The sequence below is a fragment of the Saccostrea cucullata genome, unplaced genomic scaffold (genome assembly GCF_032062105.1).
Source record: "Saccostrea cucullata isolate Sc308-1 unplaced genomic scaffold, CSIRO_AGI_Scuc_v1 ctg180, whole genome shotgun sequence".
NCBI classification, from domain to species: Eukaryota; Metazoa; Mollusca; class Bivalvia; order Ostreida; family Ostreidae; genus Saccostrea; species Saccostrea cuccullata.
The window spans coordinates 97,501-114,613 of record NW_026936265.1 but is presented as its reverse complement, the minus strand read 5'-3'; the positions used below and the strand labels follow the sequence as shown (position 1 = coordinate 114,613).

Genomic DNA, 17,113 nt, shown 5'->3' with positions numbered 1-17,113 from the left:
CTTGATTAATGACACAATGATGAACACAATAAATGTCCAATCATCTTTTTAATCTCGTAAATAATGGCAATATGATGTAATCATTAACACCTGGGATTAAGGTGTTATTCTCTTGTTTCTGAGGAGGAGTGGGAAGTGTTAATGCTTTCTGCACCAGCTGGTGTAGTGCATGATGATGGAAATGAAAACTCGTTCATTGGAAACATAAAACTTAAGCCTCATAATTTGATACATGAATATTTACATTTCCAACATCTTTGTTCGAGATAAAATTACAAATTGTCAATGTACTTTATTTCTCCATCAATGTACTGGTTCATTGATAGGCGCGGTTAAAAAAAATCACGTGCAGGGCGGGACAAATGAAGACAAGAAGGGGACTACAATGTACTAGCACATGGATTTGCAGAATCAATAGCATGTAAATATAAGGAAAAACTGTCTTATTTTTCAGTTTCATGACAATGATCAATCGATTTGCTTGCATGATAATTTTATGCATAAACGCGTTCAGCGTTTATGCAAATTATCACGCAAGCCAATCGATTGATCACATCATGAAATCGAAAAATAAGACATTCCTTGAATAATGTGATGTGATGATTAAGGAAAGTGTGTATTTTCACACATTTTTTTAAACATGTTAAATTGATGTTCAATATGTATTTCACGTTTATATTAATGTGATGTACATTGTGTTTCAAAATAATGACAGTAACTTGTCTACATATTGATGATATCTGCTGATTTTTATTCTCCAGTTCATCTCTTGTTTTTGCATTGATCTCTGCTGTCTAGGAAATAAACAATGTCAAACTATTTGCCTTAATTTATAGCAAAAACTTTAAATCCAAGGATTTCCTCATCCTCTAATTATTCCCCTTTATGTGTTGCCCTTCAATGATAAACTTACTTGTAATTGAAGGCAAGCTCAAATACAAATTACTTCCAATTACTTTGAAAAATGTAATTAATTATGTTCAATTACAATTACTTAATTCAATTACCCAATCCCTGTTTTGAACATCTTCAACTTCTTACTTGCAAGCTCTGAACAAATTTCAACCTATATTGGCATATATTGTACTAAAGGGGATCAAAAATTTGCAAATGTTTGGTCCTTGCCTCCCTAAAGCCTAGGAGCAGAAGCCATCAAAATTATTTCAAACTTCAAATATTTTGTAGACATTGAATTCAGAGGAACATTGTTAGAAAAATGCATTAAATCATATTCTACTTAACTAAAGGAATACTTGCATAAAAACTGTTTACACAAATTGGTTACAATGAGTATGTAACATATTAGTAAATGTATGAAAATCTCTCTTTTTTTTTATCTGCTGGTGCATTTAAGTTGCTTTCTTGTTCCTTGTTAGATTTAAAAAGAAAATGCCAAATCCATTGGAAAAAACTCCCAAAAAATGTCTTCCTGGTAAAATGATGTGGATATTTTTGAATGAAAAGATTAGAATAAAGAACAACTCTACGGATTGTTTTTCCTGGTGTTATGCTTAAATGATATATTGTGTATATTTTGTAGATCCCATTACAGTCTTTAGAAGACACAGTCAGAAGACCTCACTCAGATTCGTTCGGTCGTGGCAATCCTAACCCACCTGTCTCCCACAGACCCATTCCTTTGGGCTTTGTCAACAGCCACCCCTCCAGTAACGTCATCTTCTCTCACTGTAGACTCTACTTTATGACTTATTTTCCCAGTGGATTTTGGCCGAGATTAATCACCAGGATTCTTGCCGATAGATCTCTGAGTGACATTGTTAGGGAACTTTTCCCCATTCCAAGTGACATTTTAGATGCTTGTCCCTATCTAAAACAGAAAGAACCCTGCTGGCAGCTTTGGCAGACAGGAATGCAGCTGCTGCATCATAATGCAGTATTATTTCGTATAAAGGAGGTGCTACCAGGCCTCACTGGATTCTGTGATTATCAGAGGACAGAGTTAAAATGCTGGATTGAGAATCGGTGGTCCCATATTGACATGCAGAACAGTGTAATTCTAGAGATGGGATTCTCCTGTGATTCAATAGAGTTTACCTTTGCAGATAGAAGTGCTTCACAACACGGGATGTGTGCAATCACTAAAAAAGAGCAGGTCTTTATGGATGAGAAGGCTTGTGCTAAGTTCCTGGTGAAGATTTCGGAGCATGTTGATACCCTATTACAGGACTGGTATCCAGAGATTGGAGAATCTCGATTTGTACAGAACTGTTATGGTAGATACCTCATCACCAGGGTCGTACCGTGTCCCCATTGTCTTTTTGAAGTGGTGAAGGAAGAGAAGAAGAATGACACCACCTTGTTCTGGCAGTGTGTTGACCAGAATCTGGATGTCACTTCAACAATCTCCTTGTCTGATGTAGAAATAGACGAAGCTTCACCACTCAGTAAGAGGTATAAAGTTTGTATTACTGTAGAAGTACTTTTTTCCGCGTGGTATTAATTTATGCTATGTACGTGGTCACAAATTTTCCACGGAAATTTGTCCAAGTGTACTTAATATAAAATATAAATACAAGGCATATGATGACAGTCAGAGAAATCCGCGTAATTTTCAACCTGCGGATTAAATGGAAATTGAGATTCCGCGGAATTATGACTCTGTGGAAAAAAGTACATCTACAGTATTTGGTACAGCTTGATGGCTAGTCCTATCATGTACAGACTTTTGCCAATCCAGGTGGTTTTGTTAGAACTTAAGATCATTTTCCTTTGCACTGATATTACTTAAAAGGGGGTAAAATAAAGGATACATGTACCTAATTCTTACATAAGCAGTCTCTATCAGTATGGTAAATATGATTTGCACTTGTATCACTTACGCAATGGTAAAATACAGCTTACCTAATAATTGCATAAGCAAGCAGTCTCGATGCAGTATAAGATTTTATTATTATATAAATAGTAATTGTACCCACACAGACTGAAACCCTGTTACAGATTTTAGCTGGATCTAACCTGAATTTTGGACATGGTGCATTTCAAAATAAGAATAAGCTTAAAGACCTGGATGATGTTTCTAGGGATACTAAGTACACTCACTCAAACTAATTTTTCAGATGCCAAACCTGTCCTCTGTTGAAGCAGGTTCATTTCCAATTAAATATTACCTTTATGTGGACCAAGTTGCAGGGTTGTTGCCTCTAGTGATAGACACTTACCAAACATGCCTCAGATGTAGAATCTGGCTTGTCTGGATGATATGGCCTATTTTATCAAGATGATAAATATAGTAAAAATGTTTGGAATATTTTTTAAAGAAACTATAAATCCTATCCAGACCAAACTTGCAGAGTTGTTGTTGTGCAATTCCAGAACATTCAATTAACTAGAGAAATTTTCTTAACTGATAGATATAATTCATTGAGGTCTGCTCTGGAATCTTTTGATTATTACCTAATGTTTTTTAAATTTCATGGTGTTTTCAGGGATAGACACAATGGAATGTATTGCTTCCTTGTGGAGAAGTGTATACTTAATTGTCTGAATGACCACAATGAGATCTGTCCTAGTCATGGCAGCATGTCGCCACGCTTCATGATGAGTGGAGAGGGGATAGCCCGCACTCTGTACATTGCCCCTGACATTGTTTTCAATGACCTTGACACCAGCATTCTGATTGGTCCAGCTGATAGCCTGACTCTCGTGAAGCTGATTGGTAAAGGAGCTTTTGGAGAAGTGTATCAAGGAAAATTAAGAAGGGTATGTATATTGATCATTTGTGTTAATTTTCCAAACTACAGGAGATACTCATATGTGAGGGTTGTCCCAGCAAAAACACAAAAACACAAACTTTTTAAAAAATATTTCATCAACTACATGTACCTTAGCAAAATCATTCTTCTTTGGCACTTTTGGGAAATGATGGTTTTGTCATTTTGATAAAATACTACAGTAGAAGGTTATAAGGTCATATGCATTTAGAAAGAGTCATTTTAAATGTTATAGATATCAGCGGTCAGTGCACAACATATTTTAATTTCAAAAATCATTGCCAGGAAACTTTTTCTTTATTACCAGGTTATAAAGAAAATTTTACATGTTAATTTAGAGAACTCATGTAAAAACAAATGTAAGGGAGTCCAGTGCACTTCATTTTGTGTAATAATTCCACTACTCTCTAGGCTACACCTTTCATTTTTAGCTCACCTCAACGAAGTTGGGGGAGCTTTAAATTTCATCGGTGTCGGCGTGGAATGTATTGCTTCCAGGTTAAGGTTTAGTTTTTTGGAGCAGTTTTCTTTTTAAGTACTTCTGTGTCCTATATTGATTAGACATGCATAAGATGCTTCTAATGTGTTTCATTGTACCAGTCAAAGTTTCAGATGCTGCAATTTCAGCAAAGGAATGACCAGGTTAATGTTTTTAGAGCAGGTTAACATTTTTGGTGCAGTTTTTGTTCTGGGTCTCATTTCCAAGGAACTATAAGACCTATGTTGACCAAACTTGCATAGATGGTACATCTAAGGATGCACATTACCAGGCTTGCTTCGGATGCTGAATCTGACCTACATTTTCCGGTTGAGTGAACAGGTTAATGTATTTGGGGCAGGTCTCATTTCCAAGTAACTATAAGCCCTATGTTGGCCAAACTTCCATTGATGATACATCTAAGGATGTACACTACCAAACTTGCTTTGGATGCTGAATCTGACCTACATTTTCTTGTTGAGTGAACAGGTTAATGTTTTTGGTGGAGGTCTCATTTCCAAGTAACTATAAGTCCTGTGTTGACCAAACTTGCATGGATGATACATCTAAGGATGCACATTACCAGACTTGCTTCGGATGCTGAATCTGACCTACATTTTCCGGTAAACAGGTTAATGTTTTTGGTGCAGGGTTCATTTCCAAGGATGAGCCCTATAATGACCAAACTTGCATGGATGGAACATCTTAGGATGCATTACCAGACTTGCTTTGGATGTTCTGACCTACATTTTCTGGATGAGTGAACAGGTTAAAGTTTTTGATGCAGTTCATTTCCAAGTAACTATGAGCTCTTTAATGACCAGACTTGCATGGATGAACACAAATGCATACACCAACTTTTTAATGCTGAAATCTGACCTACATTTTCTGGATGAGTGAAGAGGTTAAATTTTTATGCAGGTTTCATTTCTAAGTAACTATTAGCCCTATATTGTGCAAACTCGCATGGATGATGCATCTTAGGATGCATACTAATGGACTTGCGCCGGATGCTGAATTCGACATACAGTTTCCAGATAATGGACCAGGTAAAAGTTATGGGTGCAGGTCTGTCATCAAGAAACTATAAGGCTTAAATAAATCAAACTTGCCCAAATGATGCATCAAGGGATGAGAACTCTTAAACTTGCTTCAGATGCTAGATTTTGATCACATTTTTGTGTTGAGCAACTAGTTTGAAGTTTTTATATAGGTCTATTCCAAAGTATCAGATCAAAATTGCATAAATTTTGCATTTTTGGATGTACACTTTTTGTTGGGTAATTGTGTGACTTTGCCTTACTGAAAGACAACATTCGTTGAGGTGAGCTCTGTAATCTCTGATTACCTATGTTTACATGCTGCTAAAGAAGTTAGTGTTAAGCAAACTCCTGTGGCTAAAGTCTGTGTCTCATGAGGTCTTTTTCAGTTATGAAAATGATGATTATGAATAAAAGAAGTTTTCTAAAACTTTGCCAACTACCCATGCATTGAGATTGAAATTCTGAACATCTTCAATATTTTGGCAAAATTGAAAAACCCAAACTGCTTAAGTGATTGAAAATATGATGTCACATGTGCAATGCACGGATTTTACGTTGCTGATACAGTAAAACTCGTTTAGTACGAACACGGATATAGCGAATTCACGGATATAGCGAAGTTTTCCTGGGTCCTCGGCAAAATTCTTAACAAATCCTTGTAAAATTTTACGGTTATAACGAACACTGATATAACCAATTTACGGATATAGCGAACTGATTTTTGGTCCCGTTGAAGTTAAATATAATGAAATTTACATCTTTTATAACGAACTTTCAAAGATCTCAAAATTTGATAAATTGAACTGACTTATTTTTGTTCATGGAATTGTATATATAATTCAATTCACAATAAAACCTTAGTTATTGAAGGTATGTTTTGTAATATTTGCTTCCCTAACATGTATGGTATGTAGTAATACTTGAAGGAAAACATGCATATTGCGAATTCGCTTTTTATGGTTTCACGAATTCGTTATACGGTTATAACGAATTACGGATATAGCGAATTAAATTCACAGGTCCCTAGGACTTCGCTATTACCGAGTTTTACTGTAAGTGACTTTTAGGTGATTAATTTTTTTTTAACTTGTTAGTCATTTATTTAGGATACATTACTGATACTTTTAATTCATGTGTGACTGACAAGTGATTCATTAAGATTTTATTTGCAAAGTATGACTTAATATCTCACCTGGACAAATTCCCATTTTGCACACATTTTTTCTACGCCTGAAATTCAAATGTTGCAAAATGGGAACAAAACGTTGAGACTAGGATGCCATTTTTTGTTTACAACAAACCATGGGATTTTGAGCACTCATATTCAGAATGTTTTATATGCATGTACTTGTTCGAGTTTCAGTTCTGTTTCTGAAATGGGGGGGGGGAAGTAGGACCACAATTTGTTGCTAAATTTTTTTCACAGGAATACAATGAAAATCTATTGAGAATGAACAGTAATGCCATAGTGACTCAGGTTAGCATTTCTATGGACAAGTCTCTTGTTTTTTCTGTAGGTTGATGAACCATTGGAAGATGTAGCAGTTAAAATGTTGTGTGGTCCTTTCAAAGATATTGCACTTCAGCCTAAGGTAAAACTGAAAAAAATCAGTTAGTTGTATACATATAATATCGTTCTCAGATACTTAGTTGTTGTTCACTAGATTAATATCAAACATGTCAATTCATCAGATTGCAGAAATGAAAAGTGTTTAGGTCCGAAAACCTTTCACTTGTCATGTTCTTCCTTATACATTTTTAGCTCACCTGAGCCAAAGGCTCAAGTGAGCTTTTCTGATCACATTTTGTCCTGCATCCGTCTGTCCGTCTGTCTGTCTGTCTGTCTGTAAACTTTTCACATTTTCGACTTCTTCTCAAGAACTGCTGGGCCAATTTCAACCAAGTTTGCCACAAAGCATCCTTGGGTGAAGGGGATTCAAGTTTGTTCAAATGAAGGGCCATGCCCTCAGTCAAGGGGAGATAATTGGGAATTAATGAAAATTTGGTGGCTTGTTTTAAAAATCTTCTTCTCAAGAACCACTGTGCCAGGAAAGATGAAACTTATGGGGAAACATCCTCAGGTAGTGTAGATTCAAGTTTGTTTAAATCATGTCCCCCGGGGGTAGGGCGGGGCCACAATGGCCGACAAAAGTTTTACACAGAAATATATACGAAAATTCTTTAGAAATCTTCTTCTCAAGAATAGCAAAGCCTTAATTGATCATATTAATATGGAAGCATCCTCAGGTGGTGTAGATTCAAGTTTGTTCAAATCATGACCCCCGGGGGTAGGGCGGGGCCACAATGGCCGACCAAAGTTTTACATAGAAATATATAGGAAAATTCTGTAAAAAACATCTTCTCAAGGATAGCAAAGCCATGATTGGTCATGGGACTACTTTTGGATTTAAACTTTTCAATAATAAACCAATAACTACTTTTTTTCTTGTCACAGTGCTCAGGTGAGCATTGTGGCCCATGGGCCTCTTGTTTCTTATAACCTAACATTAATATGTTATGCTTTTTTTTTTTAATATAATCATCCTTAGGTACACTGCAGTTTAAATTTGCACACAAAATATACTGTGGTTTTCTCAATTTTCGGGAATTTTGTAAAACAAACGTTTTTCGGGGATACATATTTTCTGTACTAAAGCATTGCATATACAAATGAATAACATATTTGTTAAGTCGATGAACATAATATTTCATGGATCTGCTCAACAACGAAAGCCTCGAAAATTGGTGCTCAACGAATATTGATGAAACCACAATATGTAGACTGAGGAAAAACTTGTTCCTTAAAACTCTTTACCTCTCGATGTCAACATTTTTCAGGGTCAGTCAGACCTCCACATGGAGAATGCCACCTCAGCCTACCTGACCGCTAGACAGGAGATCTCCATCCTACAGACCATACAGCACCACAACATCGTCCCCCTCCTGGGTCTGGCCATGCGGCCCCTAGCCCTGGTCCTAAGTCTGGCCCCACAAGGAAGCCTCGGAAACAAACTTCTGCAGATTGGACAAGAAGGAAAAAGACTGAGTGTGTACGCCATCAAGCAGATTGTTCTGCAGGTGAGGTTTGACCTTGAAGCCTATTTATGAAAGTGCTCCTTTAATACTGACCAATTTGTTATTCTCTTGGCAAATATATCACACATCTCCCAGCAAAAAGTTGGTTGGGTAGAGGTAAGGAAATATTGTGAAAGTCACTTAGGGGATTCATTAAAAATCCTCATTTGTTGTTCAATTATTTTAAAATAACCCTCTTTACAGGTTGTGGATGCCTTGTCCTACCTGCACTTTATGTCCATTATCTATCGTGATCTGAAGGCAGACAACGTGCTAGTCTGGAAGATGAATGGTTTTGACTTCTCAGAAGATAGCCTTGACCCTATCCATATCAAGCTTGCCGACTATGGAGTCAGTCGAACAGTTCAGTCATCCGGAACCAAGGGCTTCGGAGGAACTCCACCATTTATTGCCCCAGAAATTCTCCAGTTCGCAGGAAAAGCCCAGTATACAGAGAAAGTGGGTTGATCATGTTCATAACTAATTTTTGGTCTATTTGCCTAGGTGAATCTTAGTGGTACTATAACTGGACTACATTTTCCAATTGTTCTAGTTTTATCATTTTTTTTTTGTCCTAAAATACCTACAAAAATAACAGTATCTAGGTTTTTCCGGCCTACATAGTGATATATTGATGATTGCAAAAATTATAATTGCTATTAAATAATGATAATGAATTCTGTATTTTAATACTTGTATCAGTATGTGATACTTTGATTGGCAGAAGGATTAGTAGCTAATTTTTATGATGTAATTCTCACTTTTCTTACACCTTCTTGACTGTCATTCTCCAATGAAACAAATAGCCCACACACATTGAAGAGTAGGAAGTTCGTAAAAAAAAGACATCATAGTGTTAATAAGAAAATATTTATTTGTAACAGGTTGAAGATTAACTAATTGAAAGTAAGATAAGTAAATCATTAATAGAGTGAACTCTCTTGGATGATAACCTGGTTTTATGGTCACCTAAATGACTCAGTATTTAACCTTATATCCTAGCTCAATGTCAATTATTGTCAGTCATTTCAGGTCATCTGATAATATTTCTGACTTTTCTAAAGCAGGCTGCTGACATAAATATTTTTAGGCACTTAGCAAGTGACAGCACTAAATTTTCTTTATACAGGCTGTCTTGGGTTTCTCACATGTCATGAAAGCGAGGGACATTAAATCTCATCCGTCTGTCACAAAAACTTTAACCTTGGTCAGGACTTTTGAATGAGAAGAGATAGGGCTTTCATATTTCATATGTATACATTGCCCGTTACAAGACCCTCAAAATATGCTATGATTTTTGACCCTGTGAACTTGACCATGAAGTTTGACCTCTTCAAAAAATGATATTTTTCATTAATAACTTTTGATTGAGATGAAATAGGGCTTTCTTATTTGACATGTGCATTATCTGTGTCTCCCAGCATGCTATGATTTTTGACCCATTGATCTTGATCTTCATGTTTGATCTAATTTAACAAAAAAATGAATTAACTGTGATGATTACTTTGGAATGACATATGATAGGACATGAATATTTGACACAATATGACACAAATAATGGTGTCTCACTCACTAAAATACCAAAAGCTGGGGACCACAATTCTTTGAGTTTGCTTGTTGTATTTGATTTGAGTCGTTTGGATTATTTTATCAGTTCCACTTGTTGTCTTATTGAAAAAATCCTTAAAATTCAACATTATTGACCTTATTATGGAAAAATACTTTAAAATAAAGAATTTTGGTGACAGGCAGTTCAGAATCTCATACTACATTAAAAAGTCTATTTTTTTCTTTTCGTACAGATTCTGTGATGTGTCTAACAAAACTTTCTAATTACTGCAGGTTGATATCTTTTCATTTGGAATGTTTATGTATGAGCTGTTGACCTGCAAAAAGCCCCTAGAGGATATGACCAACCCTACATTATTTGTTTGTCAAAATGGACGTCCCTCCATAACAAGAAGAGTAAGTTTTCTGCCTTGTTGCTTTCTTACCATACAAATAATTTCATTAAATATATATGCTTTGATGATTCAGCATAAGTGAGTCAAAAATCTCAGAAAGAACCTTAAATTCTTCGAGATTCAATAGAGATTAGACAAATATTTATGTGTGAGTGACTGGTTTCGTTAACTCAATCTTTGAAGGAGTTAAATTATCCATCACATTTCCTGGATTTGATGTCCGTTTCTTGGTCACATGACCCAACAGAAAGACCGTCTGCTGACCAAATCAAACAGATTGTGCAGTGTCCACAGTTTTGTCACCTAGCAGATGCCATCTCCATGGATACTAGTGTCAACATCCTGTCAGCATGTTGTGTGACAGTTGAAAGACAAACAGAGAATGAGGATGAGGTTTTTGGTAAATGTTCATTATTAGTTCACTTCTAGTCCTTGAAAGTTAAGACATATATATACTTTTGGGTTTATTTGTAAAGGGTCCAGGAACTTGAGAATAAAATTTGGGGTTGGCATACACTGCATGTTTGTTAATAACAAAAAACAATGATTTTAATGGGAAATAGAACCACTTGATACATTTAACTTTCTATTTGGATAAAAAAGATACCAAACTAACTTCTCTATCTATAATAGATAAAACGTGATGTGGGGATTGGTTGAGGTAGAGAGTTTGGAAGACATTTTAATCATGTTGTGGATAAAACTGACAGATTTCCATGTTTCTAGAAGTAAAAGATTAATTAAACAAATTAATTTAGATGAACCTGACTTTTTGCCAAACAATGCCACGAAAGAGATTTGGCTGAGCACAGCACCCACCAACAGTAACTCCAGACTAGAAATATACAGCTTTGACAGGTGTTTCAGATCAACAGTGAATAAGGTACTCTACAGTTAATATATTTTAACATGCCCCCAACCCCCTTTTCCCACCCAAAACACAGTTTGCTGTATTTAGGAATCACCTTATAATTACTTGTACCTCTATTCTTGCTAAAACAATACCTGTACTGTAGTACAGATCTTCAGGATTTATATAGATGCTGCCTTGGACTTTAAATTCATAGCTTTTTCAGTCATAATTTGTTTGAACAACACACATTATTAGTTTCTGATTGACAGATTGGAGAACAAATTAAATAAATTTTTGATTTCATAACCTGACTCTGTTTTGGACTATGATCTGTTGTAAATCTATATGCAAATAAGATTGATATTGACAATCTTATGAAAAAATATGAATGAAATACGCTAATATTTTTCCTCTAAAATACCAATACAGTATGTCCTGATTCAAGATTATTGAGTTCTTAAAGTAAAGCTTAGTATAGTAAACAAATGCTTGACAGAAAAAATAGAGGTTATTTTTTTTTACTTCACTATTGAATATGTGTGATGGTATTGTTGACTTTTGCAGACCATCCCTTTACAAGGCAGTGAAATGTATGGACTGATTTCTACAGAGGAAAATGTTTTTGGTGTGGACTCACATGCTGTAGTTCACATCTATTGGTAATTATGAAGATTTTTTTAATTCTTAAAAAAAAAACCTACTCCACAAACAGGTTTAATTTGAATTTAGTAAAACTTGGTACACAATAAGATTACAATGAAAAACATTAAATGAAGTTTCTGTAATATAATTATGTTTCCATTTGAAAGAATAATGTTGCAATGAGTTTTGAGAATAAAGAAATACTGAGGAATCTGTTCATAAGCTCTTCCTACAGTTTTGGTCAGGCTTCATTCAAACTTGGTAAAAAAAGTAGACTGAACACCAATGTTCATAATTCATTTTTAGGTCACCTGAGTAAACTCAGGTGACCTATTGCTATCTGTTTTCGTCCGTCGTCGTGCGTTAACATTTGAACATTTTCAGCTTCTTCTCTGCAACCACTGAACCAATTTCAACCAAATTTGGCACAAAGCATCTATGGGTGAAGGGGAACAAAAATTATGAATTTCATGATCCCTGCCCACCTGGGGCCTGAGGGGTCGGGCCAAAACCACTAAAATTAATGCAATCTTTAAAAATCTTCTTCTTTACTCCTGGACATCAAGCAGTCAAACTGTTTGCATGATTGTAATCAGCAATGACTCCTCTACCAAAATTGTGAAATTCATGGCCCTGGGGTCAGGGGTTCTAGTGCTAGGGTGGGGCTAAATAAGTAGGTAGTGAAAATGCATTATTTCTTTGAAAATCTTCTTCTCTGCTCCTGGGTATTAAATAAACCAACTAAGTACATAGTTATGATGAGCAAGAGTGCCTCTACCAAAATTGTGAATTTTATGGCCCCAGGGTCAGGGGTTCTTGTGTTAGGGCGGGGCTCTATTGATTATATAGTGAAAATACATGAATTCTTTGAAAATCTTCTTCTCTGCTCCTGGGTATTAAATAAACTAACTAAGTACATAGTTATGATGAGCAAGAGTGTCTCTACCAAATTTGTGAATTGTATGGCCCCAGGGTCAGGGGTTCTTGTTTTAGGGTGGGGCTCTAATGATTATACGAGGGCTGTTCGGAAATTATTGAGACAATTACATTTACTCCATAAAGGACGGAGATAATTTCAGGAAAAATCATCAACATTTTATAAAGAGCGAATAAAACACTTATGCAAAATTTCTAATCCCTGTGATAAAAAGAAAAGTTTCGGTGAAATGATCAACATGCATATGTCTATCGACCCGGAGCAGCATCACTACGTCATTTTAACGTCACGTCAGCCAGGGATGGTTTCGCATGTAAAACGATCGGGAAGCGTTTAATCTTTTTCCTTCTTTGTTATCACAAATAACAGTACAAAAATCAAGCAGTCTCTTTTCTTAAACTATTCCTTCAAAATGTAAGCTGTTGCTACCCGAGTGTAATATTTTCATTGTGGGAAAAGATGACTTAAAATCATGTAGTGCCGATTTATGCAACGATATTGATACCGTAACAATATTGATACTGTACGTAATAACTGATGGTCGTTCGGAGCTTTTGATTTTACTCTGGTTGAATTAATTGTAAAAAAAAAAAAATGAAATTATAACAAACCCTAACACATTATTTTTTTTCTCGTAGTTATTATTTTAGCAGGTCGTTGTGTCTGGAAAAGAGTTCTCCATTGCGCTACACAAAATTTTAGGTATCTTCGCTGCTCCGCCCTTGAGGTCAAAATTCATTTTTTCGTTCTTAGCAGATTTCTCTACCGCGATTATTTTTTTATGATCTCCGTATTCCTGATCAAAATTCTACCAAAGTTGCACAACATGAATTTGAATTAAATCTGAAAAATTATACACATAAACAAAATTATTTTCGCTCTTATTGTGGGTCCACGAAGAGTTAGAACGTTAGTGTTACACATTTTCAATATTTGATTTCGAGACTGCTCCGGGTACCCCTACTGATGACACATTTATATTCCACTGTACAAAAAAATATTTAATATTTGTAAAATATTTTTTGCTTTTATTATTTCTTAATGTATGTCAAATGTATATGCAAATTTTTACCGAAAGACGTTCATTAGAAAGCAAAATATACAAAATGTCTCAATAATTTTCAAATAACCCTCGTATGGTGAAATGCATGAATTCTTTGAACATCTTATCCTTTGCTCCTGGTTAATATACTAATGATCTAATTATGTTCCCCAAACGAAGTTGGGGAACATATTGTTTTTACTCTGTTTTTTATTATTATTATTAAGGTCTTCCGTCTTCAGCGGAAGACCTTTCTGTTATTCTTAGGTTTCTTTTCCACAGTTTTTATTATTTTTTTTCTTACATATTTTGTGCACGCGAGTTCTCGAAAACGGCTTGATCGATTTTCATGAAACTTTCAGGATTGATAGAACATCAAAAAATCTAGGTATATATTTTTTTGCTTTGATGACGTCACTTCCGGTTCGGAGATTTCTGCGATTTTTTCATTTTTAGAGGGTCACTTTGTCCGGCAATGTTCTCAAAAACCATTGAAGATAGAAGTGTGGAATTTTCAGGGATGCTAGAGCAATCTTTGGAGAAGTGCCTTTTGTATATCACAACTACTGGAAGTACGAAGCGCCGACGCTCGCTATGGCCCGAAAATAGTCCTATCAAGAATTTCAAAATTTTTAACACCTTTTCTACGATAACTTTTTACCTAGAAATATTTTGTTAAGACATGTAGAACAAAAGAAGTGTAGAATTACACGATCTTTCAAATGATACCTCAAAAAAAGGGCTGGCCCCTAAAATGAAGGACCTACAGGGGCCGAAAGTTTTTCCTTTATATCTCAAAAAGTATTGAGAATTTGTAATATATCAAAGAAGCAAAGATGTTCAAAATGTCAAGCTTAATCCAGTGGCGTCGTTAAAATATGTCCGGCGACGTCACTTCCGGTCAAACCGGAAGTAGTCAGAAAATGCATATTTTTGCCGTTCTTGACAAGTTTTGTATAACATCTGTCAATGGGAGCATAACATTCAATTTTCTATCCGTCGTCGTCACTTCCGGTCAAACCGGAAGTAGCAAAAAATGGCTTATTTTTGCATGAATTAACATGGATTTAGAGGATTTAAACCATTTTGGGGCATTATTACTCATTTTTGTAAAAAATGAGTTGCTTCCGGTCAAACAGGACGGAAGACCTACTCGTTGCTTTGCAACGAGCTTTGCTCTAGTTCTTATTATTATTTTTCTTCTTCCTGGGAAAATTTTGTCCACGAGTGATCTTGTAAACTACACATCCGACTTAGGTGAAACCTTTTTAGGGTCAGTAGGCATGTTATGTAGAGTTGCCAAACAAAGGTCATTTTGCGCGCATGTGCTTGCAAGAGCGCGCACGTGCATTAGGTGAAATTACCAATATAATGGATATTGCCGTAACTTTTCTATTTTTTGATGAAATTTTTTGAAACTCATAATGTAAGGATACATTAGTAGTATAGACAAGATAGCATGGTTAAAATAGCAAGATCTCACGCGCATGCACGTGCGCTTCGCTCTGATTGGCTGAAACTAAAGTCTCAATAACTTTCTAGTTTCTTGTCATAATCCTTTGAAATTTTGAACATAGTCCTACATTATGAAGATCTACCGCATGATATATAAGAATTTTCATGAAAGCATGCGCATGTGCGCGTGCTGCAAGCTGATTGGCTGAAACTTTAAATGGCAATATCTCCTTTGTTTTTTGACGAAATTTTTTGAAATTTAAAATATAGTCATGCATTAGGATATCCTACAAAATGATATAGAAAAAAAAATCAAGAAATCACGCACATGCACATGTGCTGCAATCTGATTGGCTGAAACTCTAAATGGCTATTTCTCCTTTGTTTTTTGACGAAATTTTTTGAAATTTAAAATATAGTCATGCATTAGGATATCCTACAAAATGATATAGAAAAAAATCATGAAATCACGCGCATGCACGTGTGCTGCAATCTGATTGGCTGAAAATTTAATTGGCTATTTCTCCTTTGTTTTTTGACGAAATTCTTTGAAATTTAAAATATAGTCATGCATTAGGATATCCTACAAAATGATATAAAAAAATCATGAAATCACGCGCATGCACGTGTGCTGCAATCTGATTGGCTGAAACTTTAAATGGCTATAACTCCCTTGTTTTTCAACCAAACAGGATGGAATTTAGAACATAGATAGATATAAGGGACTCCTACAAGAAGGTATGGCCACCATGCACGTGCACGCACGTGCATGCATTTGGAACATGTTGATGTTGATGGTGAACAATTAAAAATACACTTGAATGAGTAATTTTTAATACTTTTGGACTGAATGCTTTAATATATAGTATATAGATAATGTAGACAAGATGATATGGTCATTATGCACATGCATTCACATGCGCACGGGTGCAATGCTAAAATTTGAATATAATTGGTATCCTTCTGGGAAAACGTTGTTAAGTCAAAAATACGAGGGTTGTCCGTAAAGTTCGTGGACAAGCTAAAAATTTAGCAAAAGTTGTGACATTGATATTTATTATTGACATTTTTCTAATCCTTTACTAGATGTGAATTAAAAAATATAAAGATTTATTTAATTTCCAATGTTTAATTAAAATTATGGGTTCATAATTAGACTTGGAATGGAGACCCGGAGCACCGCAAAATTTTAATTAAAAAATATTTATCACTTTATAAATCTCATCTGTATTTTATAAAATTCTGAGGAAATCTGAAAGAATTTTACATCATGAGGTTGACAGAAGCTATCACATCAAATCTGCAAAATTTGAACGTTCAAAGTTTCAAAACGGCGAAGCAATCATAGATAGAACGTATGAAGACAGGATCAGAATTGTTAAAAAAAGAGACGTTTTCGGAATAGGTGGAGCAGTGAACAGTGATACAATTATGCGTAGACATCGGAAAAACTCCTACAGAGACCAATACATTTTGCAAACAATAGGGAATACATAGTAAAAGAAGTCGTTTACTAGTATTTAAGTGGCATATAATATTTTCGGACGGAATGAACAGTTTACAGGTCATGACATGCATGAAGGAAAACCATCATTCCGAGAGTTCCGCAGTGCTGTAAAAAATGAATTTCGTAATGTGATCTTTACTTTGCCGTATTTCCGTAAATAAAATTGTCTTTACACAGACAGTGGTTGGATAATTGCAGGATATATGAGACAGGCATTGTTAAATATTATTTTATAAATAAAACCTAAACATTTTGTGCATATTTTTATGACTTGTCAAAACAACATAAGCAATTATTGAGTTAAACGCTGACTAAGTTGAGAAAAGTTACATGTGCTCGTATTTCGCTTTTGACGTCGGATAACGTCAAGAATTTTCGTTTTAGTG

The 17,113-nt window shown here is 35.2% G+C and overlaps 1 protein-coding gene across 1 annotated transcript in view; it reads left to right on the top strand.

The window, feature by feature from the left end:
- LOC134245157 (leucine-rich repeat serine/threonine-protein kinase 1-like) overlaps positions 1-17,113 on the top strand; it is a 64,057-nt gene that overhangs the window by 38,552 nt on the left and 8,392 nt on the right. Inside the window, 9 exon segments of the mRNA XM_062727415.1 lie at positions 1,541-2,412; positions 3,447-3,720; positions 6,770-6,844; positions 8,091-8,330; positions 8,532-8,786; positions 10,170-10,292; positions 10,475-10,691; positions 11,050-11,174; positions 11,709-11,803. Coding sequence (XP_062583399.1) covers positions 1,541-2,412; positions 3,447-3,720; positions 6,770-6,844; positions 8,091-8,330; positions 8,532-8,786; positions 10,170-10,292; positions 10,475-10,691; positions 11,050-11,174; positions 11,709-11,803 — 2,276 coding nt within the window.